We start from the raw sequence: 26529 nt of genomic DNA on the forward strand, positions 1-26529 counted from the left end.
AGAGGGGGCTTTGCCCTGCCAGACCTAAAGTTATATTATGAGGCAGCAGCTTTCTGCTGGCTTAAAGACTGGCTACTTCTCGAAGACACTGATGTATTGGATTTGGAAGGTTTTAACAATGCTTTTGGTTGGCATGCATACTTATGGTATGATAAAGTTAAGATCAATAAGGCCTTTAAGAACCATATTGTCAGAAAAGCAGTGTTTGCTGTCTGGACAAAGTATAAAGACTTATTGGAAAACAAAACTCCAAGGTGGCTCTCACCTCTGGAAGCTAAGGCCCGAAAAAAACCCAATATGGAGGTCAAATGGCCAAAGTATTGGGAAATACTAGAAAAAGATGGTGACAATTGGAAATTGCAGAGTCTGGAAAAAATGAAGGATAAAGTGCGAGACTGGTTTCATTACGCTCAGATTAAAGAAGTTTTCAAAAATGATAAAAAGTTAGGATTCCAGGTGGAGAAATCGAAGCTAGGAACAGCACTGTTAGAACCTAAGACTAAGGTACTTTCAAGAATGTATAACTTGCTGCTGAAATGGAACACACAAGACGAAATGGTTAAATCGGCTATGATAAAGTGGGCACAGGATATTGGGCATAACATTATGTTTGAGGACTGGGAAAGGTTGTGGACCACTGGGCTGAACTTCACTGCATGTAATGCTCTGAAGGAAAATGTAATGAAAATGATATATAGATGGTACATGACCCCAGTTAAACTTGCCAAAATATACCATTTGTCTGATAATAAATGTTGGAAATGTAAAGAAGGTGAAGGAACATTCTTTCACCTCTGGTGGACTTGCCCTAAAGTGAAGGCCTTCTGGGAAATGATATATAATGAGTTGAAAAAGGTATTTAAGTATACCTTTACCAAGAAACCAGAGGCCTTCCTTCTGGGCATGGTCGGTCAGAAGGTGTTAAAGAAGGACCGAACATTTTTTATGTATGCAACAACGGCAGCAAGGATACTTATCGCTAAGAACTGGAAAACCCAAGATCTACCCACACTGGAAGAGTGGCAGATGCAGCTGATGGACTACATGCAACTGGCCGAGATGACTGGCAGAATCCGAGACCTGGGAGAAGAGAGGGTTGAAGAAGACTGGAAGAAATTTAAGATTTATCTACAAAAATATTGTGATTTGGCTGAATGTTAAGAAGGATGCTAGATCATAAATAATTGCCCACCACCAAAGTAGATCTGAATTTGACGATAAGTGAGACTAAGGAAAATATAAACCTTTTGGAGAAATGATAGATGTATTTAAATGAAGGGACATAAGATTGTAAACAAGATGATAATTTACATGGAAAAAATTTTTAGCGATGTAAGTGGGAGCGGGAGACATGAGGGAGTCCAAAGAAGTGAAGAAATTATGTTATATAAGTAAAGTTGTTTATTATTTATGTATTTGTATTTAAAAAAATCTCAATAAACATTTATATATAAAAAAGAAATTGTTTAGTTTTGTTGTGTTTTTCAATATTTTATTTATTTTTTATGACTACTTAGTTATTAAACCCCCCTTTCAAACTCTCAGCCAATCAGAAATCAGCCCAACATTCCAAACTCCTCCTCCCTGGCTAACATTACCTTAAATCTCCTGTTATGCTGAACTTACCATTATTGCGTAAATTACTTTGATACATGTGAACAGAAGTTTAGACCCAAACGTAACAGGCGCACACACACTTTCCGAGAGTCCCGTTAGAGAGGTAATGCTATTCTAAGTTGCATCAGCAGAAGTTTAATGTCCCCGTTAAGGGAAGTCATAGTGCTGCTCTGTTCTGCCTTGGTCAGACCACACCTGGAGTAATGTGTCCCGCAATTGAAGAAGTACGTTTATAAGCTGGAACATGTGCCAAGAAGGGCAACCAAGATGATCAAGGGTCTGGGAAGCTAGCCTTATGAGGAAGTGGGGAGGGTGTTGGGCATGTTAGGCTGGAAAAGGGGAGGCTGAGAAGAGATATTATGGCCATCTTCAAATATATAAAGGGATGTCACATGGAAGATGGAGCAAGCTTGTTTTCCCCTTCTCCAGAAACTCGGACCTGAACCCATGGAGTCAAGTTACGCGAAAGGAGATTCCAACAAAACATCAGAAAGAACTGTGAGGGTGGATCTGAACACGGCGGGGGGGACACAATGAAGATAATTATAACAAAAGAAATAAATCTCTATGGAAAATTGCATTGTTAAGTTTCCTGGTCTCTGGCACCACCTGGTGTTGCATGAATATAGCATGTTGAAACCGCTGTTTCTTTACTATTGTAACTGACTCCTCAGATGGCAAGAGCTCTTCCACAGTGGAACAGATTCCTTTGGCGGATGGTGGCCTTTACTTCCTGGGAGGCTTTTAAGCAGAGGTTGTACCACATGATTATGAGGGTCCCTTCCAATTTTGGCTGCTGTGATTTTTTTTTTAATGGGAAATTAGATTGGCCCTCTTCCGGAAGCTCTTCCCACATTCCAGACACTGATATGTTTTCTCCCCACTGTGAGTTCTTTGGTGGGAAGTGAGATTGGACCTCTGACTGAAGCTCTTTCCACATACGAAGCACTGATGTGGTTTCTCTCCTGTATGAATTCTTTGGTGGGAAGTGAGACTGTCTTTCCGACTGAAGCTCTTTCCGCATTCCAAGCACTGATAGGGCTTCTCCCCAGTGTGGATTCTCTGATGGGAAGTGAAATGGGCCCTGTGACAGAAGCTCTTTCTGCATTCTGCACACAGATACGGTTTCTCCCCTGTGTGAATGCTTTGATGGGCAGTGAATCTGTCCTTCCATGTGAATCTCATCCCACATTCCAAGCACCGGTAGGGTTTCTCTCCTGTATGAATTCTCTGATGGGATGTGAAATGGGCTCTCTTACTGAAGCTCTTTCCACATTCCATGCACTGATAGGATTTCTCCCCTGTATGAATTCTTTGATGGGCTGTGAGATATTTCTTCCTGGTTAAACTCTTTCCACATTCCAGGCACTGATGTGGTTTCTCCCCTGTGTGAATTCTTTCATGGGACGTGAGACTGTACTTCCGACCGAAGCTCTTTCCACATTCCAGGCACTGATAGGGTTTCTCCCCTGTATGAATTCTTTGATGGCATGTGTAATGGGACCTTTGACTGAAGCTTTTCCCACATTCCATGCACTGATGGGGTTTCTTCCCTGTGTGAATGCTCTGATGGGTTGTGAGATGCGAGTTCCGACGGAAGGTCTTTCCATACTCCAAGCACTGATATAGTTTCTCCCTGCTGTGAATTCTTGGTTGGGAAGTGAGAGGGCCACTCTTACGGAAGCTCTTTCCACACTCCAAATATTGATATGCCTTCTCCAATGTATAGATCTTGTCATGGTCTCCTCTGTTCTTAATATCCGATTTATCACTGCCTGTGACAAATAAATAAATAAATAAATAAATAAATAAGAGCTTCAGGAACACATGGAGACCTCCATTATTGAACCATACTAATTAATGGAAGAACTGATGGAAGTTAGATATGAGGTCTTACTACAGGGTTCACTGCCTTTGTTGACTGACATAAACTAACATATTGATGGGAACTGGAGATTCGAAAAGCCTGGCTCTCTCCTGGAAGGGATTTCTTTTGCCGAATCATGGAATCTGCTCCATAAAAAAAAAACCTGACAGAAGCTACTACAACTTCCATCCCCAAACTAAATCCATCACTTCAAAAGGCCTGGAAAGTTCAGATGAGCCAGATCATTGTTTAAAAACACATAATTGGAGGAAGGATATATGCAGATAATAGTCTCTAGCCCTCCATTCAAGGTGACCTCTGGAGGTGTTGGAATTCCAGAATCTGTAGGTGCTGCTGTTGAGCTCCATCAAGATCTGGAGCTTGGTCACATAGAGAGATGGGTTGAATTTCAAAATGGATATAATGATCCAACTGCGAGCTGTACCAAGAGAGGCCACGATCTTACGATTCTCCTCCATGACTTCTTGGTGTAGAGCTCTCTGGTCAGGATCCAGCAACGCCCATTCCTCCTCTGTGAAATGAACTGTGACATCTTCAAAGCACAGAGGACCCTGAAAGAAAAAGAAAAAGATGCTTCTCTTAGACAGCATAATATTATCTCCTGCACATTATTGTGTTGTTTTCATGGGATTGTTTTGCTGTTTATTTTAATTATGGATTCTTCTTTCAATGTCTTAATGGAATTCGTTTATTGTGTGTTTTAATGATGAATATTAAACTTAGTGTAAACGGGTGGAACTCCACATTTTGAGCTTTATATCCTTCTGGCTGAACAAGCATTCCCGTTTGCCAGATGAAAGGATTCCTGCTTCCCTCTCCCAAAGGGCTCTTCTGGGGAAAACCTTTCTGATGCCCTAAAGCCAGCTTCAAGGAGGGAATGAAATCATTTCAGTGACATTGAAGCAAAGAGGCTGTTCTTTACTCTCTGCACATTAACCTTCTCAAATGGCATTTTTCAAACGGCCATTGTTCATGGCAGATTTGTTAAGAGGAGGAAAGAGATTTGTTTGGATCTGGAGGGACCCTGGCTGCCCCTGTGGATATTTCACCCCTCCCATTGCAAGAATCTACTGCCAATGTTTTCAGAAAGGAGGGGGCGGAATCTGCTCTTCCCTTCATCCGCTCCAGCCTGACTCTGTGGGAGTCTGAGTGTTATCTGTGTAAAGATGACTGCTTAAGCAACTATAACACTCATGCAGTCCAGTAGTCTCTGTTAAGTCTTTCGTTTCTAGTTTATTTTTAGTTTGCAGTAGCTGTAAAAGAATAAAGAAGTTCTGCTTCAGAGCCGTCGTTCGTGTAGTTCATACTCTGCTGTGCTCTGCTGACTTTGGCACTGAGTTTGGTGCTCACAGCTCAAAGTTGTAAGTCCATTGCGCTTAGACCTGCTTCCCTGCAGTGGAAGGTCTCTGGAAGTGCTTTCCCAGCTCGCCTGGCCCAGTTGGGGCTGAAGAGGTTGAGCCCAGTCGTTGGCACCGGCTCAAAGGCGAAGCTGACAGCCCCACTCCTCAGCCCTCTTCCCCACACTGCTCTTCCCCCCTACCTGATCTGGTTCCACAGTCATTGCTTCTCCTTCACCATGAATAGATGGATGAGGAGGTCTTGCTGGCATCATCTGGTCACCTGTGAGAGACAAAGGTAAGTGGGAAGCCAGGAGTAGACGCTTTTCTCTGAGGTTGAGCACTACATATCCAATTACAGATGGGCCTTAGAAAAAGTCTCACCTGCTGAATGAATTATTATGACCTTTGTACCCATTTCATATTTTAGTTGCATAAATATACAGCTCTTCTCCTTGGCCCCAAGTGTCTTCCCCCCAAAGATTAAAGGACCAATGGATCTTCCCTCCTTGGGGTACTTAACACAAAAGATGGAAAGAACCCATGGATTAGTTTCATAACCCACAGAATGTGACCAAACAGAGAAGAACCTCCTTACCCAGCAGCCAATTTCTGGTGTCCCACAGAGTCTTCTCTGCCTCAGAGGAATCCAGGCCCATTTCTGCAAAGAGATCCTTTCCCTAAAAGAGAAAAAAGGACTCAGAACATAGAAGGTGGAGAAACATTGGAAAAGGAATGTTAGAGATAAAAACTTTCAGGATGGGCAATTCGTAGAGGATTTGGGGATACAAATATCTCTCTCTCTCCACTGCCTGACTCAGGAGGAATCCTTCGGCCAGGGCCACTGCCTGGGAACTGGTCTCTGCTCCGCATTCCCTCACCCAGCTCTTCATCTCCCATGGGAGGACAGCCAGGAACTGCTCCAAGATCACCAGGTCCAGCATCTCAGCTTTCGTGTGCCTTTCTGGCTTCAGCCATTGATGGTAAAGGTTGTAGAGTCGGCTGCAAACCTCTCGAGGTCCTTTGGCCTCCTGGAAGCAGAACTGCCTGAGCTGCTGGCTCTGAGCCTCTGAGCGGAGAGTGTCCTCCTCACCCAGGATCTTCTGCACAGTTTCCCCCCAGAATCCCCCACTGCTCCCAGCTCTGATGGCATGGCTTCTTCCTGCTGAGTCTTGCGCATCCATCTGTGTTCTTAGGAAGCCTCCAAGAGATCAGAAGGAACCCCTTGATCTTCTGCCAAATTCTCTCTGTCCGGTTTAAGAGGTGCTAGGAAATCCTACAAAGCAAACACATTGTTCTGCTATAAAACTGACACACTGTCAGAAGAGGAAACCGGTTCCCTAAGGAAGTGTGGAGGTGTGTATTGGATGGTGCCAGTTGCAGGAAAACTGGCCATTGCATGGATCCCCCTCCTGCTTTGTGTTTTTGTGACCCCTCCTCGACTGCCCACTATACGCTTCCATGCTGCACGTAAACAAATGTATCTGAATGTCGCCTCTGAGCCCCCCATGCTCCCCCCACCTCCCTGAGCGATTTGCCTGGCAGCCCCATGGCTACCCATTCAATAAAGGCTTCTGCCCCGATTTCCCTTATCACTTGCCAGAAGCAGCCTCTCGTTCTGCGGCCATTTAAATGTAGAAATCCCCCAGCCGTCAAGCCTTGGGTTTTTAATGTATTTGATATTTTATGTGAACCACCCTGAGACCATGGGGAATAGGGCGGGATAGAAATAAAATAAATGAACAAATAAATAATAATAATAATAATAATCAATAAAATTGTTGTGCCACAGCCAGAAAGGGAGGCAGCCAGCAGATGCTGCTACTTTTTGTCAATGGGCTGCTCCTTGTTACAATGTCACCAGCTGCACACCAGAGAGTACAGCGGATGCTCGGGTTGCAAATGTGATCTGTGTGGGATGCATGTTCGCAACCCGCAGCGTTCACAACCCGTGTCTGCGCAAGTGCTTGCGATTCGGCACTTCTGCACATGCTCAAAGTGCGATTTAGCGCTTCTGCACATGCACAACTGCTCAAACCCAGAAGTAACCCGTTCTGCTACTTCTGGGTTTCAGCGGTCTGCGACATGAAAAGATGCAACCTGAAGCGGCTGTAACCCGAGATGACTATAGTTCCAACTGCCTATCACAGTGGATCCCAATTAGCTACATACTGGGCACCCCTGTTTTTCAAAACCCAAGCCATGGACCCCCTACTCTGAAGATGTCAATATCTTTGTGGGAGTTTTTGTTATGTGAAAGGCGCCACCATATCCAATGTGTCCCAGCGGAAAACCAGGATGCAGTCTTCTGGGTCGCATTCCTGCGCAAGTCATTCTCTGCACGAGAATCATGACATTGTGGCCTCTCTTGGTATGGCTCCCCGTTGGATCAACTGAAATTCAGTTGGATCAACTGAAAGCACTATACAGCCTCGGACCCTCGGATCTACAGGACCGCCTCTCCTGGTTTGTCCCAAGGAGGACCTTACGGTCTTCAAATAAAAACACCTTGGAGGTCCCAGGCCACAGAGAGGTTAGGCTGGCCTCAACTAGGGCCAGGGCCTTTTCCGTACTGGCCCCGACGTGGTGGAACACTCTGTCACAAGAGACCAGGGATCTGCGGGACTTGACATCTTTCTGCAGGGCCTGCAAGACAGAGCTGTTCCACCAGGCCTTTGGCCAAGGCACAGCCTGACCCCCTCCTTTGGTAATTCTTCACAGAACTCTAGCCCAATGGTTGCTATCAATTTGATTTGAACTGATTTTATAATGAATTGATTTTAGAATGCTGTACTATTTTACTGTTAGCCGCTCTGAGCCCAGCTTTGGCTGGGGAGGGCGGGATATAAATTATTATTATTATTATTATTATTATTATTATTATTATTATTATTAGTTTTTCATCTTATATTTTGGAAACGTACAACCAGGTTTTTTCCTTTAAATTTTTTGGGGGGCCCCGCAGAGAGAGGGGCCCTAAGCTAGAGCTTGTTTAGCTTATAGATAATCTGGCACTGGTCAAGTCCTTAAAGCACAGCGTGCAAATTCAGGAGGCCAGCGCCTCTGATGTGTTGGGTGGGTGAGCCCCACCTTTGTCCAGAACAAGTTTCTTCGCATGGCCGTTTTCCTCTGACCCAGAGACACACCCCCCCCCCAAAAAAACCCCACCGGTCCAGCAGCAGCGCATCTATGCAAAGGCAACGCAGAGTTGGAGCCCTCCTGCGAGCTTGCCCCTCCCTGACAGGACCCTCCGCTCCCAAAATTGGGGTCCCCCGCATGAGCTGAGCTCCCCGCAAGCCCCCTCCCTGCAGCCCCGGGACCCCCTTCTCCCCAAGGGCCCTCTGGGTCAAGAGAGAGGAGACTCACCGGATCCCAGCAGGAGCCACCGGCGCAGCATCTGCAGCGCAGAGACAAAACAGCAGCCCCCCCTTCAGGGGCTTGAGAAAGAGGGAGGGGTCCAGCCCCCTGGCTTTGCTTCCTGTCTTCTCTAGGAATCCAGCTGTTGCCTTTTAACCCTTTTTAAGTCGAGCGCTTTTTAAGATGCTAGACAGCATCTTAAAAAGCAGAAACATCACCTTGCCTACAAAGGTCCGTATAGTTAAAGCTCTGGTTTTCCCAGTAGTGATGTATGGAAGTGAGAGCTGGACCATCAAGAAGGCTGATCGCCGAAGAATGGATGCTTTTGTTTGAATTATGGTGCTGGAGGAGACTCTTGAGAGTCCCATGGACTGCAAGAAGATCAAACCTCTCCATTCTGAAGGAAATCAACCCTGAGGGCTCACTGGAAGGACAGATCCTGAAGCTGAGGCTCCAAGACTTTGGCCACCTCAGAAGAGAAGACTCCCTGGGAAAGACCCTGATGTTGGGAAAGATGGAGGGCACAAGGAGAAGAGGATGATGGAGGACGAGATGGTGGGACACTGTTCTTGAAGCTACCAGCATGAGGGAGGCAGTGGAAGACGGGAGCGCCTGGCGTGCTCTGGTCCAGGGGGTCACGAAGAGGCGGACACGACTAAACGACTAAACGACAACAAAAGCCGAGCACAGCAGGCTCCCCCCGCCGCCGCCTCCCGAAAGCGGGAGCCAAGGAGGAGCCGCGTGAATTGTGCGCAATGATCCCCTCGAGAGATGCTCTCTACGGGAGACCCTCTTGGCTGGGGGCTGAGCTGTCCTCTCCCCGGGCCAGAGAAAACAGGTGGAGGAGGAGTTCGCAGGGGGAAAGCCTCTGCAAAAAGCAGGACAAGGGCCCCTCAGTTGTTGCTCCTGGAGGAGACAGTGCTGCTGCCCCAACTGCGCCCCACTTTCCCGAGACCCGCAGCATCACGATGCAGATACAGAAGTGCCTCGAAATGTTGCCTTAAAGCTAAGGCTAAAAAAAGAGAGCAAAAAGCAAAAGCCTCAAAACTCTGTCCTGATTTTCACTTTGGGGAATATGGCATCCCTGCTCAAGACACTACACTTCTGACCAAAGCCTCCCCAGACCCCAGGGTTGTTCCCATCAGGGCCTGCGCCCTGAGTTCCCCTTTAACCTGTCAAAAGCCTCCCCCCCCCTTTATACCCAGATGGGCGGGGTATAAATAATAAATGTATTATAATAATAAATCCGAAGCTGTCAAATTCGTGGCTCCGCAGCGCCCCCAATGGCCAAAGCGGAAACAGCCGGCAAGCGCTGCTCGCTCCGTCGATGGAAGACGTGAACTCGCATCCCGATGGATGGTAGGTGCGCGCTCCATATTTAGGCAGTTTTACCGGGGAAGTTTGTTCTTTAGAAGGGAGGCTTGTGCAGAATTACCGGGTCCATAGAACACCTCAAGGATCTCCACTGGTATCCAAAGTCCTCCATGGCCTCTGCCCTGTTTATCTGGAGCAGCCTTTCTCAACCTGTGGGTCCCCAGATGTTGTTGAACTACAACTCCCATCACGCCTAGCTAGCAAGGCCAGAGGTCAGGGATGATGGGAGTTGTAGTCCAACAACATCTGGGGACCCACAGGTTGAGAACAGCTGAAGGGTCTCCCCTCGACCCGCCTGCCTCCTTGAAGCAGCACCTCCATCCGTTGACCGCCATCCATCCTGCAGACATTCACACAGGGCGTTCCTGCCTTCCCCGCTTCCAATTTAGGAGAGCTCGTTTGGGGCATCATCCACGTCCAGGTGATCTCACCCAGTGGCCTCATGCAGATGCTGGAGAGCCTGGCCAAGAGGAGGGGGCCCCACGGCAGCCCACTTGTGGGTGCGAGGAGCAAGGTGAAGAGGGAGCAGCACTGGTGAGACTGTGTGCCCATTCTTCGCTTCTGTCCTTCAGCGCAGCCCATTCCCAGCATTTTCCACCCCCCGTTTCCCTATAAAAAGCTTTATTCAGAAGAGCAGTTTGCAAATGAAATCAAAAACAAGAACAATTAATTGCACATTTATTCCAAAGCCTGTTAAAACGACTGAATTTAATTCAACAAAGCGGGTGAACTGGATCCAGCGACGCCAGCGTTTCAAAGTCTGGTGGTCCTCTGTTCCTCCAGCGCCCCGCCAGGGAATCTCACTGCCCCCCAGGGGGGTGTAAAAAGGCAATAAATAAAGATGGCCGAGGCAAAGCTCAGCAGCAAAGGCTCCTGACAACCAACACTGCACAGCAGGCACATCCAGACACACATGGGGGGGGGGGAGAAGGGGTTTTGGGGGGCAGGGTGGAGGGGCTGCCGCTTGCCCTCACGTCAGGGCCACCGTCCACCTGGCGGGAGACATTTCTCCCTTCTCTGGCACAGGGGAGATGTGGGCGCAGCAACGGGCAGGAGACCATCCTTGGGCCAAGGAGAGGGTCCTGCAGGCAGAAGAGCTTCTGTGGGGAGGAAGGGCGGCCCCCTCCAAGAACCCACATGGCGCCCCACTCCAGGCTCAGCCTGCCAAGATGGGGGGCAGCTGCCTCCCCGCCGTCGGGTTCCTCTGGCCCAGGCGGCCTCTACTGGGGGCCCAGGACGGCCTGGAGGTCCTCAGGGAGCGACCCAACGATGGTGGCGATGTAGAGGCCCACCCGATGCAGAACCTCCTCCTTCACGGGGAGGTGATGGCACCTGGCGCGCACCTGGCGGGGGAGGAAAGGTGCAAGAGTTAAAGCAGCACAGAGATGAACTCTGGAACTCCCTGCCACAGGAGGCAGCCGTGGCCACCAGCCTAGAGGGCTTCAAAAGAGGATTAGACCCATTCATGGCCGAAGAGGAGAAGGCTCTGGGTGGGGACTAGCCCTGAGAGCTTGGCTCTGGCCTCCACAGTCAGATGAAGAAATGCTGTAGGAGTGCACATGTCCAGAGTGTGGGGATCAGATGGGATTACTATGAGGAATTATAAGATATGCATCAGGCCATTGTGTCCGCTATGAAAGCATGGCGTTGACTGGGTTCGATTCAGTGACAACAATTTCTGATCAAATCCTACAAGCCTCTGCATCTCTGGCCATTTCCTCTACTGTTCATTTTCTCTGCCTGACAGGCCCACATAAGCATTCTAAATACACAGGCCAGTTGCTTCATCAGGCATCCTCAGTACAGAAAGATAGTAGGCCGTTTCTTTGATGTAGCCTTCCTTGCTTTTGTTAATCTTAGGGCCTGGAAATAGCTTCACAGGAAGGTGATAAAGATCCCTATCTCCTTGCCATCCTTCCTCTCGTGTTTATTGCTGTTTATGACCTCCGGAGTTGCTGAATGTATTCTTCCTTTTTAGTTGTTTTATTTACCCCAGAAGTATGTATGCTTAAATTAGCTTCTGTAGTTTAACTTTGTCCTGGGGTTTTTTGAAATGCTCAGAGGAAATCTGATTGGTTCTTACGAATGCTGTGTAAAAAGTTTTGTTGTGAATAAAACGACCTGGGCCAAGGGGTGGAGGCACAATTATTACACTGCACATCGTTTGCTGGAAAGCGCAGGAGGGGAGAAGGCTGCTCCTGGGCCAAGATCCTGCTTGTGGACTTGCCCTTTGGGGGGGGCATCTGGTTGCCCACTGTGAGGTCAGGATACTGGCTGAGACGGGCCCCTGTGGCCCGATCCAGTCTCAGGCTCTTATATTCTGAAGACCCGTCCACTGGAAGGGGCAGAATCAGGTCATTAAAAGTGAGTGGTTGAAGCCACCCCGTGAACTGGGCAGCGCATCCTTTCAAACGTCTGTATCGCCATTTCTTTCTGACGTACCAAGTGGCCACCTTGAGAGAAGCTGCTCCTCTCCCCCTTTGGCAACAGGCGCCACCTGCCTGCCTGTCCCCACAGACGGGGACCAACACATCGCCCGGCGAGCCAAGAGGGTCTCCTCCTCCTTCAGGATTCCAGTTATTGCCCACATGCAAAAGCTCTGCGGAGGGATCTGTAGGAGTTTAGCCCTGACTCTCATCCGCTGAGATTTCCATGGGGGGACTCCCAAGGCTGAAACAGGCCTGGCCAGAGTCCGGAGGGGCCAGCCAGCCCTCGAGGAGAGAGCCCCGATCCGGGCACCTTCAACCCATCGGGCGCAACTCGCTTGGGAGCTTTCTGCTTACCAGCTTCTCCTGGAGCTTCAGGACCAGGTCGACCACCTCAACCTCAGACTTGTCCTTCACCCAGGACCGGATGTTCTGCGGGAGAAGAAGCCGACTCAGCTGGGAAGACGCTTCCTTGCTTCCTCCTCCCCAGAGCAATGGCCCTGATCCTGGTGCCACTTTCTGGAACACCTGCTAGGAATCTTGCAAAGAACGGGGGGGGGGGGCTGTTTGGGCAAACCTGAGCCTGACTCACCTGGAAAGGCACTTACACCCCCCCACAAGGAGCCCAGGTGTGTCCTGCTTGTCTCTGCAAAACACTGAGCAGGTGCTTTGACTCTGCAAAGCCCTCAAGCAGACTGCAAAGAAATACCGTATTCTTCATCATTTTTATCATGGGGGAGACTGCCCAGAGTTGTTGAGCTTTTACTAAAGGGGAAATTGCCGAAAATCGCTCACCTATCCCATGTCCCCCCATGCACTATACCGGGTCTAAGACGACCCACAATTTTTAACATTTTTTTTTAAAATAAAAAAGCCTTGTCTTATAGACAGAAATGCCCATCTCCTTTCCAGCCTTGCTGCTGCCTGAAGAGGGTGACGCAAGCCCAGCTCTGATCTCCCCCCAGGAAACTTGGCCAGGTAAAGCAGCAGTCGGGGGGCGGGGGGGGGCTGGAACCACTGCCGCTTGTCAGAGGCTGAATCGCCCAGGAAAGCGCTGGCCTCACAGACTTTGCAGGCAGCAGCAGCAAACCCCTGAGGGCTGAGATTGCCCAAAGTGTAGCAGCCCCAAGCAGAAGGAGGACGTGTGGGCAGCCACCCCCCATGCAGGAGCCGCCCCCCATTCTGCACGCACCGCCTCCGAGATGGCTTCCAAGTGCAGGGCCTCCAACTTGTGCATCATCTCCCGGTGCCTCTGGCGGTACCAGCCATCAAAGTTCGGGGATCGGAAGAAGCGCCTGGGACAATGAATTGAAGAAAATGTTCCATCTAACATTTGTTTAAAAACCTGAAGCATTTTTGTTAGGGATTGTAGGAAAAGACTTGCAAAGGAAGTTGAAAAATATCTTCATGTACACGACAACAGCAGCAAGAGGATGGAAGAACAAAAAAAATTTCTTCCAGTAGCACCTTAAAGACCAACTAAGTTAGTTCTTGGTATGAGCTTTCGTGTGCATGCACACTTCTTCAGATACACAGTGTGCATGCACACGAAAGCTCATACCAAGAACTAACTTAGTTGGTCTTTAAGGTGCTACTGGAAGGAATTTTTTTTGTTTTGACTATGGCAGACCAACACGGCTATCTATCTGTAACTGGAATGATGGAAGAGTGAGGAAACCTCAACTAAAGAACTATGGCAAGAGAAACTGCTGGACTATGCAGAATTACGGGACAAGGATAAGTGTGACTTCAAAGACGAATGGGAACCTTTTACAAAGTATTTAAAGATGCAACAAAGTGAACTGGACTCCTTGGCAGGCTTTGAATAAACACTCACAAACTTTTTACTAATAATAACCAGTCAGATAAATTAAAGATCTATACAATTTTGCAACGTGCAGAGAATAGCATTTATAGAGAAACCAGAGATTGGAACTGAGGGAAGTCGGGGGGGGGGGAGGAAATGGGGGGGGGGAATTAAGGATGATATGTTTTAAGATAATATGTTTTGTTTAAATTCCTAATAAAAAATATTTTTAAAAAGGAAGAAGAGCCTGTGGGGAGGGGGGAGGGGGCTGGGTGGGGGCTGCAAGGGAGGCCATGGGGGGGGACGACTGGGGTTTCAGGCAGAGGCTCTGCCTAGTCCTTAAGCCACAGGAGGAGGTTGGGTCCTGCAAGGCCTGCTGGGCCTTGGCTGGCTTCCAGTCCTCAGGGGCCAGGGAGTGAGGGATGGCTGAGCCCCGTTTGTGATGGGCAGGATCTGGTCCCTGGCAGGGAGGCTGAGATCTGCGGATGAGACACAGTGGAGGGAAGCGGCCCATGGGGGGGGGGGTCTGCAAGGAGCCAAGCCAGGGGAGCCATTGGTGTCTCCCTAGAAATCAGGCCAAGGACTGCAGCCTGAGCCACGTCTGCCAAGCTGGTTTGGAGCTCAAGACCAAGTAACACGGATGACAACAAGAGGGAGCTGCATTTTCTGAGTGACATGTGCCTTTCACGTCCCAAACGGAGTGATGTAGATAGCGCCAGCTCCTTCCCTCTCTCGCTCTCTCCCTCCTGAAAGGGGCCTGCGCGCTCCGACCCTCGGCTGCCCTCTTCTGGCGCACAACCAGGGCAGGGCTGGAGCTCTGGGGCAGAGCATCTCCCTTGCGTGCAGAAGGTCCCAGGCTCCATCTCCAGGGGGTCCAGGCAGGGCTGGCCAGGACCTCCTGCCTGCCAGTGAAGGCTGAGCTGAGTGGACCCCAACTGCCAGGCTCAGAAAGAGGCAGCAGCCGCTTCCCCCAACAAGACTGGCCCTCTTCCTCTAGGGTCATGAGACGAGTGAGGGGCCTTTTGCTAAGAGCAACAATGTCCCCTTCCCTGCTTGTAGAAAGGAAGGTCCCCAGGAAATGGCCTCTCACCAGATTCAGGGGTGAACAGCTAACCTACACTTTCTGGAAAAAAGCAGCCTTGTTTTTGGACTGTGTACTATTTCGAAATATGTTTGGAGTGGGTTTGGAGGTTCCCCCATCGGACAAACTCCCTGATGTTGAAAATCTTGTTCCTGAGGGTTCCTGCCTGCTCTGCTCCTTGAGACCCTAGCTTTCCACACACAGGGAAGAACACTGGGGTTTGTATGTGGTCAGCCACCTCCATCCTGGTTTAGCTCTCCAAGGCCTACCTGTACAGGCCCACCCAGTCCCCCTTCAGCACGCAGGTGAGCTGAGGCCCAGCATGCTCCAGGGTCTTGAGGAAGTCCTCCTGCTGGAAAGGGCGGATCTGAGGGGGGTTCTGAGCAAGAGAGAGAGAGAGAGAGAGAGAGAGAGAGAGAGAGAATGAATGAACCCATGGCAAACTGGGCACTCCCTCCTGGCATGCCTCAACCTCCTCCCACAGCCCAGCGAAACCCCCCCCCCCCGGCCAGGGGGCTGCAGCCACAAAGACCACTGTGCTCCGCGGAGCATGCGCTCGGCCAGCTGCCCCACTTGCACCCTGCATGACTGGCCCCTACAGCAGCTGGGCCAGAGGAGCCTGTGGGTGACCCAGGAGGCAAAGACCCCCTGGCACTGCCACAAGGGCTGCCCTGAGAGCTCAGAACTGAGCTGGGCAGGGAGACCACGTACCTTCCAGGGGGTGATGGCCCTCTGTAGCGGCATGAGGCTCGCCATGTAGTGCTCCTAGGGAAGGCCAGAAGGGAGAAAGAAATCAGAGGACCCGCTTTCAGCTCTGCCAAGAAGAGCCCCCCCCCCGACAATCATGCAGCTCTTGGGGGGGGGGGAATGGCCTGAAATAGGCAGCCTCCTCCCCAGGGGGCAGCAGGACAGCAACCTCCAAAGGGAGACCAGGAGAGTGCCCCCCCCATGCCCCCATAGGGCGGGGGGAGAGAGCCCTGGCTGCCAGTCGGGGGGGCAACGGGGAGGGGAACGCGCCTCCATGGCCCATGTGAGTCGAAGGCTGCCTTCCCCCTGTGCTCCTCGTCCTCCTCATTTCCCTGGGCAGGCCGAGGCCGGAGGGAGGTGGCACCTGCCCCCCCCCCAGCTGCCTCTACTCACCAGGGGGATAATGAAACTCTGCGTGAGCTCCAGGAGGTGGCGGCGCAGCAGGGCGCTCTGGGCGTCGGAGGGCTGCTTCTTGTGGATGCCCTGCGAGGCGGGAGGGAGGGTCATGGGGCTTGTGGGGGCCCCGGCCTCTCCCGGAAGGCTCTGCCCCCCAAGGGGGAACTGGGCTCCAAGCCACCAGCCCCTCCCCACCCACAGCGCCCGCCGCTCACCTTCAAGAGCTGCTTGATCAGGGTCTTGTCCTTGTGCAAGAAGGTCTTGTAGGAGGTGTAAAGTCCTGCAGCCAGAGACCCCCACAAGGAAGTGAGGCCAGGAGGCCGTGTGCTGGGGGGGGGGTCCTTCGCAGGGAACACCATGGAGCCCCCTGTTTCCCAGGTGAGCGAGAGGCCCCTGATGGACACCCCCCCCCCTGCAGGTGCTGGGGTATCCCCTGCCAGCTTCTCTGCTCTGCTGCCTCATCCAGGAGCGGCTTTCGAACACGGCACCAGCAGCGGAGCCACCGAGAGGCTCCTAAAGGCCCCCTGAGGCCCACCTTTGTGGCCCCTGGGGGCAGAGCCAGAGCCTTGCTCCTTACCCGGCTTGGCGTCCAAGGTCTTCAGCTTGGCCAGCTTCTTCACCTTGACCTGCTTGGGCAAATCCCCTAAGGAGAAACACAAGTCCGTCTGAATAGCACAAGGATGGAAGGCGGAAGAAATCCCAAGTAAAGAATCACGGCAAGAAAAATTGAGGGACTATGCAGAGCTGGCAAAACTGACACACAAGCCACGGGACAAGGGTAACTGTGACTTTAAAGATGAATGGGAAGCCTTTACAAAGTATTTGAAGACGCAACAAAGTGAACTGGACTCCTTGGCAGGTTTGGAATAAACATTCACAATTTTTTTTATTAACGATAATCAGCTAAAGAATTTAAGGATCAATACAACTTTGTAACATACAGAGAACAGAATTCACAAAGAAACCAAAGACTGGAACTGAGGGAAGTCGGGGGTGGGTGGGTTTTGTGGGGGAGGAGGGAGGAAAATGGGGAGAAAATTAAGGATGACATGTTTTCGGATAATACATTTTGTTTAAATCTTTAATTAAAAAAATTATTTTTTTTTTAAAAAGGAAAAGCACAAGGCCCAAGGGTGGGGGGCTGCAAGCCAACACATCCCTGAGCCTGGCTGGCTTTCTGGCTTCTGCGCCCCTGGCTGAGCCCTGGACTGCTCCCCCCTCTCACGCTCCCCACCCCAGTTCCCAAGGGCCAGGATCCTCGCAGGCAGGCGGCCCCACAGCCCCTCCTTACCGGCCATCTTGAGGTCCCCCAGTCGCAGGATATGAGGCCAGTGCTGCAGGGTCTTGATAAAGAAGGGATTGGTGACGCCCAGGACAACACTTGGCCTGGGGGGGGGGGGAGAAGGGGGAGGTCAGTCCTCAGCTAGGAACCCCCGGTCTGTCCCCCCCCCCGGCAGCTCCCCCCGAGGACACTCACGGGGCCTGTGTCCGCGTCGTGTACTCCTTGAACTCGCTGTCGTGGATGGTGAAGTAGGGGCGGAAGTCGCAGCAGAACTTCAGGGGGGCCAGGCAGCTGGTGGAGAGGGAGGGGGCAGCCCCTGTCAGGAGGATCCCACAGGCACCCCCAAACAGGCCAGGGGGGCAGGAAGACCGCTATAGGTGCTGGCAGAACCCCCCTCCTTGCCCTGATAGGGGGCCCCCTTTGTCCTCCCCTCCGGCAAGGAGCTCTGAGGGTCTTTTAACCAGAGGCAACTCTGGAGATTTGCTCTCCCCCGCCCCATCAGGCAAACTGGGCCCAGACGCCCAGTGCTCCCCCCCCACCTGGTCAGGGCGAGGACCATCTCTGAGGAGGCAGCAGGCGAAGGCGCCATGACCACGAGGGGCTCCCCCAGAAGCAGCAGCTCCCACAGCGCCTGCAGGTGGATCAGCACCGGCTGGAAGCACCTGCGGAGAGAGCGGGAGGGAGCAGGTGGGGCCAGGCCAAGGCAGGCTCGCCGTGGGGCAGCGCTGCCCTAGCCCCTATCGCCAGGCCTCGGAAAGCGGGGTAAGGCAGTGCAGCGAAGCCTCCCCAGGGCCCCAGAGACAAGGGCTGCTTTGCCCCCAGAGCAAAACTGTCCCCATGAGCCTCTGGGGCTCCCCCCACTAGATTCCCCAAGGGGGGTGAAAGGAGACCCCCAGGGTGAGGAAAAACTCCTCAAAACCCCAGAAGAGCAGGCTGGATTAGGCCCAAGTGAACCCCAGCACCCTCTTCTCACAGGGGCCAACCAGATGGGGAAACCCACACGCAGGAGCAGGTCTCCCTGCCTGAGGTTTCCATGGCTGCCGCCATCTGAGCAGGCTGGGAGCCACCCATTGCCCTCCTCTCTTCCATGAATTTGTCCACCCCCCCTTTAAAGCCATCCAAGCTGCCTTTCACTGAAGCAAAATCCCCTCCCCGGGGAGGCTCATGGCCAGGCCCCCCCAAACGCGGCCCTCCAGCTGTTTTGGGACTACAACTCCCATCATCCCTAGCTACCAGGACCAGTGGTCAGGGATGATGGGAACTGTAGCCCCAAAACCTCTGGAGGGCCGAGTTTGGGGGTGCCTGCTCTGGGCGGAAGGGTAGGCAGGCTCCCCTGAGAGCCCCCCTTTGCCCCACCAGATGCTACTCAGGAATGCCCCCTTGTGCCCTCTGCAGCTCCCCAGACTTGCCCCTTCTAGCAGGGGGCAGAAAAAGAGAGTGCTCTCACCTGAAGAGGTCCAGTTCGTGGATGCTGGGGAGGACTAGGGGGGCTGGCAAGAGGTTCTGAAGGGGGGAGGAGAGGAAGGGAGTCAGTGGATGACCCAAATGGAGCTTTAAGTCTCGGTCCAAATCCCAAGAGAGACATGGTTGGCATCAGAAAAACACAACCCCCCCCCCCCCGTGCAATGTGGCTCAACCAGAGGGAGCGCATGAGGGGTCATAATAACAATAATTTTATTCTTTATACCCCCCCCCCATCCGGCTGGGTTTCCCCAGGCCCTCTGGTGGCTCCCGACAGAAATTTAAAAGCAGAATAAAGCTTCAAACATGAAGAACTTCCCTAAAGAGGGCTGCCTTCAGGTGTCTTCTTAAAGTCAGACAGAGTGGCATTTAGAGGTCCTTGGAGGGATGCAATCTGGCAACAGCCGCTCAGGACCCAGTTACATGCAGAAACAAGCCCCTGCCCTGGTGGAGGCAGCCGTAGGCCAAACCACAAGGACCATCTCTGCCCTGCTGAGCTGAAGAACGGCATCTTGCCCCCCAGCCATTCTCACACGTCACCTCTAGCCCCCCCCCCGCAATGCAGGAATTGTTGCTAAAGCACCTCTGACAGGTGCCCCCCAACCTCTGCTTAGAAACCTCCAAGTAAGAAGAGTCCACAGCTTCCCAAGGGAGACCGTCGAACACAGGGAAAAGCACAGGCCATGGCAGGATCCCACCCCCACCCCCCGGGCCGCCTCCAAGTCCCAGCAGCTCTCACCTCCTGATTCTGGGGCTTGGCGGGGCTGGAGCCAGGCTTGTCCAAACGAGAGGGAATCCTCACCTGCGCCATGAAGAGGGACAGGCAGCGTGAGCGCCCCTCCCCCAGAGCCCCCTCCCCTGCTGCACCCCGTCCCCGACAGGCACCTGGTTTTAACCTTTAAAGCCCTATGCGGCTTACGACCCTCGTACCTATGGGACCCCCTCTCCTGGTATGTCCGAAGAAGGACCGTACAGTCTTCAAACAAAAACATCTTGGAGGTCCTGCGCCACAGAGAGGTTAGGCTGGCGTCAACCAGAGCCAGGGCTTTTTTAGCCGTGGCCCCAATCTGGTGGAACGCTCTGTCCCAAGAGACCAGGGCCCTGTGGGACTTGACATCTTTCCGCAGGGCCTGCAAGATGGAGCTGTTCTGCCAGCCTGACCCCCTCCTTTGGTAATCCTCACAGAACTCTAGCCCAATGGTTGCCATGAATTTGATTCTGAATTGATTTTAAAATGAATTGATTTTAGAACACTGTGTTACTTTTATTGTTGTTAGCCGCTCTGAGCCCGGCTTCGGCTGGGGAGGGCGGGATATAAATAAAAATTTATCATCATTATTATTACCTGAATGACGACACCCATCACTGGGAGATTGAGGGTCCGGCCAGGCACAGGAGGCGGCCACTGGTCAATCTCGCTGCACACTGGAAGAGGCAAGGCTGGTTTAGGAGGCGGCCCTGGACTCCCCCACCCCAAATGCGGTGGCCACCACAGGACCTCCATCGTGTCAGCTGATTTGCCCCCCATCCTGGGGGAGGAGGGGAAAGGCCAACACGGCAGCAGCCATCTCTCCCCACGTACCTGGGAGATGAAAGGCTCAGGCAGTGGAGCGCCTTGGAGAGAAAACAGAAGGGCTTCCTCTTGGGGTGGGGCGAGCAGCAGGTCACCCTGCAAACCGGCCGGCAGGAGATTCAGGACAGGCAAAAGGGCCACCTCTGCACGGGTTCCCGGCAGCCTTGGCCAACCTGGTGCCCTATTGCTCCCGTCCCCTGGGCCGGCTGGGAGTTGTAGTTCAAAACACCTGGAGGGCGCCAGGTTGGGAAATGGTGTTGCCTGCCATCGTCAGGCCCGGCCCCAGGGGTAACCAGTCCCTCCTCACCTGCCTCCAGGCACGGGTCCAGCTTGTCAAAGTATTCTGGGGCTATGAGCTGCAGCAAGGCCTGGAAGAGGTTGACGTAGGGGAGGCGAGAGACCAGGACAAGAGACTGAAGGAGAGAGAGAGAGAGAGAGAGAGAGAGAGAGAGAGAGAGAGACGGATGGATGGTTGCATTTCTATACCACTTAATAGAACAAGAATACCTCTAAGCAGCGTACAGAAAACTGAAGCAACAGCAGATAACTTACATAAAATATTATAAGAACATAGTTGTGTACAAAAAAGTTAAGTTAATACAATATTCCTGATATCTATACATCAATACCAAGTCCTGGTCCTCCCTCTCAGCCTCTGGGTTCTCACCCAGCCATTGTCCAAACAAGCTCTTTGCTCACCCACAGAGAGAAGAGTTCTCAGAAACAGCAGACATCTCCCTTGTCTCTCCCTCTAAACTCGCTTTTTATGGGCAGCCCAAGGCGGGTGGCACTTCCTCAGGCTGCCCACAGCTGTGCCCCATTCAGCCGCTCTCTCCACACCCAGCTCCTACACTGGCTGGCAGCCATGACTCTTGGAAAGACACAGAAAGGGCTGCAAGAGATCCTGCCCATCTCCTCCTCTTCCTTTTCCATCTTGTCTCGCTCCCCACAGCCCCCTTCATGTGCTCTGCCCATCGTTTCAGGCCAGTGGGTCAAATCTGCTCGGTTCTCTTCTTGCCCAGCACCCTAATTCCAAAGATGCTTCTGTGGAGCAGAGAGAACAAGCAGCTCCCCCCCCCCCCAGCTTTTCAGGCCCCTGGCGTAGCTGCCCTTCCTTGGGCCCCCTCCAGCTCCTCCCCGCCCTTCTGCCAGAGCCACACTGGCAAGGAGCGACTCCAGCTTTGTGCAAAGGAAAAGGCTCATTGGGTCAGAGGCTCCTGAGCAGCCAGGCTTGGCTCACCTTCTGGAAGTAGCCTCTCTTCACAGAGCTGTCCTTGACTTGCCGGAAGAACACATAGCCAAAGTAGTGTGCAGGGTCTCTCTGGGTTGGGGAAGCAGAAGTGTCTGTGAACGACCCCCCACAATCACTTTCAGCTCCAGTGCCTGCTTGCAGGGACATCCCCACGGCTACAACCTTCTAGAGCAGGGGTAGGCAACCTAAGGCTCGGGGGCAGGATGGAGCCCAATCGCCTTCTCAATCTGGGAATCCGCGTGTTTTTACACAAGTAGAATGTGTGCTTTTTCTGGATTATTTGTGGGGCATAGGAATTCATTCATTTTTTTCTCTCCAAAATATAGTCTGGCCCCCCACAGGGTCTGAGGGCCAGTGAACCGGCCCATGGCTGAAAAAAGCTGCTGACCCCTGCTCTAGAGACTGCTTTCCATTCAGCAGGAACTTGCCACCCTCACATCAATCCGCCTGGCACATGCCATCATGGCGCAGATGAGCTGCCAGCGGCCCCCCCAAGTCCTCCAGGAGGGGGACAGGGTGCGCCAATCCAGACACAGCTTGGCTTGCGCATCACAGGAACCCGTGGAGGGAAAGGCTCTCCCCTCAGAGAAAAGTTGTTTTAAGTTAATTTTTTTGTACTAAACGACAAGTAATAACGATAATAGTTTCCATCTCTAAAAACCTAAATGTCCTGGAGAAAAAACCCAGACCAAAGCCAAGCATCTCAACCCCTTTGCTTTTAACCCTGAAAATATCACAACTGACCTGTAATGAGACAGCAGCTTCCCTGTTATATTCAAAGTCATCCCCGTACAATGCATTTCGCTGCCCCCCCGACTGACGGAAGCGAAAGCTGAACTGGGTGTCTCCGAGGCTGCCTGGGATGGAGAGAGACAGGGCAGGAGAAACAGAGCAGCTGAGGCAATGGATTCAAGAGGATTCTGCCCTCAAAAATCAACATGCCTGAAGCCGTCGTCCAGGGTGACTGCAGGCCCCAATGCAAGCTGGAAAAGGACACTGGCATGAATGTCTAGAGGCAGAGGACTCCCTCGCCCCCCCCCCCCCCGAGAGTTGGGTTGCTGTGGGCAGTACCCAGGTTGGATGGACAGCACTAATCCTGATTGGGGACAGGAGCTCTGCCCTTTACACCGGTGTTTGCAACTCCTTCTCTAACAATTCTGAAGTGACTGCGGAGACACAGATTAAATGCTACCAGTTAAGACTCTGCCTTTTTCCAGGAATCCATGTGGGGCATTTTAGAAAGTCCATAGAAAAATTGTTCTCTGTTGAGCCAGTGCCTCAACCACCTAGAACTTGACGTTGTTGTAAAAACACAATACAAATACCAAAGCAGATCAAATCAGCCGGCGGTTCAATGGCTGTATTCCCTCCCTACTTGACTCTGTCCTGACCCTCCCTGTGCCAAACCCACTTACCTGAGTAAGAGTCGGGGAAGGATAGGTAGCAGATGCTTGTTTTCTGGAACACAGGAAGCGAAGAGGGTGTGAAGAGCAGATCCTCCCCCCACTCCCTACCCCACAGGCTTTGGGGCCAGGGCAGCAGCAGTGGGGCCGGGGCCCTCTCACCTCTTTTTCCGTCAAGGTGTAGTCAGGGGGATACACCAGCTGCAAAAAAAAGGAGAAACTCTCAGCGGTTGGACCCAGCAGGTGGCAGAGCCCAGCCCCTCCCAGCAAGAGCTGCCTCAGTTTCCTTGCAGCATTTGGAGTGGTGCTGGAGACCTCTGGCTTGTGCCACAGAAACACTTGAGGCTCCAGAGGTTCATGTCTGCACCTGCTCTGAGCTCCAGGGCCCCTGGATGCAGCCTGGGCTGGGCTGGGGGAGATGTCAAAAGGAGCCTCTTCCCTCAGGGTGCCCCACCCACCAGAAGAATGGGGCAAAGGAGGCACACGGCTCGGCGTTGCCACAAACCAGGGGAGCCCTGACCCAAGAAGCAACGGGGCCTCAGCTCAGCTACTTGGTGGAGCTGTCCATGGTGGTGCAGGTCAGTTCTGTCTCCAGGGCAGCTGTCTACCTGCCCGCAGATTGTCTCGCCAGAGTGGTGCATGCTCTGGTTATCTCCTGCTTGGACTACTGCAATGCGCTCTACGTGGGGCTACCTTTGAAGGTGATCAGGAAACTGCAACTAATCCAGAATGTGGCAGCTAGACTGGTGACTGGGAGCGGCTGCCGAGACCCTATAACACCAGTCCTGAAATAACGTACATTGGCTCCCAGTACGTTTCCAAGCGCCATTCAAGTGTTGGTGCTGACCTTGAAAGGTCCAAACGGCCTTGGCCCAGTAGACCTGTAGGAGCGCCTCCACCCCCATCGCTCAGCCTGGACACAGAGGTCTTCCTGCTGAGAAGTGAGGTTACAGGGAGCCAGGCAGAGGGCCTTCTCGGTAGTGGCGCCCTCCCTGTGGAACGCCCTCCCACCAGATGTCAAAGAGGTAAACAACTATCTGACGTTTAGAAGACATCTGAAGGCAGCCCTGTTTAGGGAAGTTTTTTTAATGACTGATGTTTTAATGTATTTTTAACCTTTTGTTGGAAGCCGCTCAGAGTGGCCTTTATTTTTATTATGTTCCCTCAGGGTGCCCCACCCAGCAGAAGAAGTGAGCAAAGGGGGCGCACGACTCAGCCCCCAACCAAGAAGCAACGGGTTACTTAGTGGCCGCGAAGGAACCGGCGGGGAATCTGCCCCGCTTCCCGCGAGAAGGGAAGGCGCCTCCCCGGCCTCCTCCGCGCCTGATCTGCGGAGCTCCCTGCGCTCCTGGGGCGCCTCACCCACCTCGACCGCCTGGCCCAGCTCCAGGTCGAAGGTGACGGCGCACACGCACTCCAGCCAGGCCGAGAGGCGCCCCCAGGGCAGCGCCGAGCCGCCGCCGCCGCCGCCGGCCGAGGGACTCCCGGCGCCCGGAGAGGAGAGGCGGCGGCGGCGGCGGCAGCGCAGCGCCTCCAGCCCGCCCGGAGCCTCCATGGCCGCGGCGCCGGAAGCGGGATCTGCGAGGAGGCCCCGCCCCTTCCGCCACCGAGCGCGGCGGGCCAGAGAGTCGCCCCGAGCCCTCCAGCGCCCCCTGCAGGCCGGAGAGAGAGAGAGAGCGGGGACGCGGGGGCGCCGCGGCGGCAGAAAGCCCTCGTTCCCGGGAGGAGGGGGAGGCGGCCGGTCCCGCTTTCTCCCGCGCCCCCCCCCACCCCGAGGCCGGCCGGGTCCTCCGCCTCCCGGGGCCTGGGCGGTTGTGCGCAGGCGCGGCTGGCCCCTCCCCCTCCCGCGCTCCTCTCGGCGCCGCCATTTTGAGCTGAGGGGAGGCCGCGGAGAAGCCAGTCCCGGCCCAGGGAGAGAGAGGGAGCCGGCCGGCCCAGGAGGCGCCCGGGACACCCTCCGCCCCCGCCCCAGGTAAGGCCTCCAGGGAGGGCCGGAGAGCGGCCTCCTCCGCGACCGCCTCCCCGCCTGGCGGGGCCTCCTCCCCCCCCTCAGGTAGACTGCGCCTGGGCCTGGAGGCGCCACCGAGCGGCTCTCCGGCTGCGCGTCCCGGGGCAGAGCTCCGCCTCCCCGCCCGCCCCCGTTCGGCCTCCCGAGCCCCGCGGAGCCGGCGGCGGCGGCCCCTCTGCGCCCCGGGTTGGGCTGGTGGCGGTGGGGCGTCCAGCCTCCGGCAGCTCCCGGGACCCCGGGCTGCTTCTTGTGGGGAAGGGCCGGGCCCTGCCAGCTGCGCCGGGGACTCCCGCCTGCAGGGCCCCCTCCGGAGAGGGACCTCCCGGGCCCCGTCGCCTTCCCCCGGCCTGCTGCTCCTGGATGTGGGGCTGTCAGCGAGCCAGGCTGCGTCCCAGGGAGAAGAGGAGGAAATTCTGGCCAGAAATTTAGGAAAGATAGGACAATGTTCAGAGAATATCTGAAAAGATCAAACAACAACAGTAACACAAATCTCCTGACAGATTTGGATTGAATCTTCAAGTTGAAGGAAATTATAAAGTAAAAATTTTCCTGGTAACTAACTGGAAAGAATAATAAAAATGAAGGGCGTATAGACTAGTAAGGTATAAAAAGCACAGTCAGGTGAATCAGAAGTTAAAGGGTATGTAATGTCAAATGAGGTGGTGTTACTCAGTGTCCGTGGTCTGTTTATGTTGTTTATCGTTGTGTTTATGCTCAGTGCAAATTGTTCTGTAATAAAGAATCTTAAAAAACGAAGAAGAATGTGTCCCCGCTTCCTATAGGAAGCAGGTGGAGGTGTGTCGGTGCAGGATCAGGGCTTGGAGGCAGCTGGGGGCCAGGAAGCAGGATGCCGGGAAGATGGAGGGGTGGGCGAGGGAGGGCTTCCCTTGCCCAGGAACTCGGTCCCTGGCCTGTTTTGGATGAGGCTCTGGTGCCTTCAAAGGAGCAGCTGCATGGTCGGGGGGGGGGGAGGTGTTGTTCCTCAACCCACCTTTGAGGTCCAGGCAGCTTCTGTGGCTAGGAGCATCTCTCTTCTCCCTCCCCCCCCCCAAGCTATGGCCAGTTTTCCAGCCGGAGCTGTTCCTGAACCAGGGCAGCGGAGCCATGGTTCTGCCTGCTCTGCCAGTCTCCAGTTCCAGTGGTCCCAAAATCCAGTGCCCCAGAAACTCCACCCCCAGTGCGACTGAACCGGTCGTTTTCCCCTAGATCCCCCCTGGGTTCTGCTCACCTCCCAATTCAGCCTTGGGCTCTGTGCATAGGGCACCCATGGGAGGTGGTTGGGGTGCTTGGTTTGATGTGGCCAGTGCCGGATTCTGCTGCTGTGAGGGCTGCCTGGCACCTCAGGGACACAGCACCTGCTTTGGCTGCCGAGAGGGCTGTGCTGGATGGACGAAGCCCTGGACGACTTGGGATGTAGGCGTCTGTGAGAAGGCTCACCTTCGGCAGAGGTAGTCCTGGTAAACCTAGGACTAGCCCTACAGATGTAAGAGGCTGTGGAAGTTCATGAACCCATGCATGAT

General features: G+C 53.3%; 2 protein-coding genes across 4 annotated transcripts; both read right to left on the minus strand.

The window, feature by feature from the left end:
* Positions 1-1729: 1729 nt before the first annotated feature.
* Positions 1730-8491, minus strand: LOC309378699 (uncharacterized protein). Its single transcript, XM_081927274.1, has 5 exons — positions 8209-8491; positions 5441-5522; positions 5046-5125; positions 3930-4056; positions 1730-3392 (listed from the first exon to the last, which is right to left on the minus strand). The coding sequence occupies exons 2-5, from the start codon at positions 5499-5501 to the stop codon at positions 2428-2430; spliced, it is 1233 nt and encodes a 410-aa protein (XP_081783400.1). The 5' UTR covers positions 5502-5522; positions 8209-8491; the 3' UTR covers positions 1730-2427.
* A 1966-nt stretch (positions 8492-10457) lies between these two features.
* Positions 10458-24565, minus strand: DENND6B (DENN domain containing 6B). Of its 3 annotated transcripts, XM_081927096.1 has the most exons (20): positions 24368-24565; positions 23164-23202; positions 23014-23056; positions 22343-22455; positions 21587-21667; positions 20654-20759; positions 20119-20198; positions 19513-19575; positions 18760-18815; positions 17852-17974; positions 17508-17603; positions 17322-17416; positions 16608-16673; positions 16246-16310; positions 16028-16117; positions 15599-15652; positions 15157-15266; positions 13192-13294; positions 12357-12431; positions 10458-10916 (listed from the first exon to the last, which is right to left on the minus strand). In XM_081927096.1, the coding sequence occupies exons 1-20, from the start codon at positions 24554-24556 to the stop codon at positions 10794-10796; spliced, it is 1770 nt and encodes a 589-aa protein (XP_081783222.1). In that variant the 5' UTR covers positions 24557-24565; the 3' UTR covers positions 10458-10793. The 3 variants fall into 3 exon arrangements, with proteins under 3 accessions (XP_081783222.1, XP_081783224.1, XP_081783223.1); XM_081927098.1 differs by lacking the exon at positions 17852-17974; XM_081927097.1 differs by lacking the exon at positions 15599-15652.
* Positions 24566-26529: the final 1964 nt, after the last annotated feature.

The sequence above is a fragment of the Podarcis melisellensis genome, assembly GCF_964234715.1.
Source record: "Podarcis melisellensis genome assembly, chromosome: 10".
NCBI classification, from domain to species: domain Eukaryota; kingdom Metazoa; phylum Chordata; class Lepidosauria; order Squamata; family Lacertidae; genus Podarcis; species Podarcis melisellensis.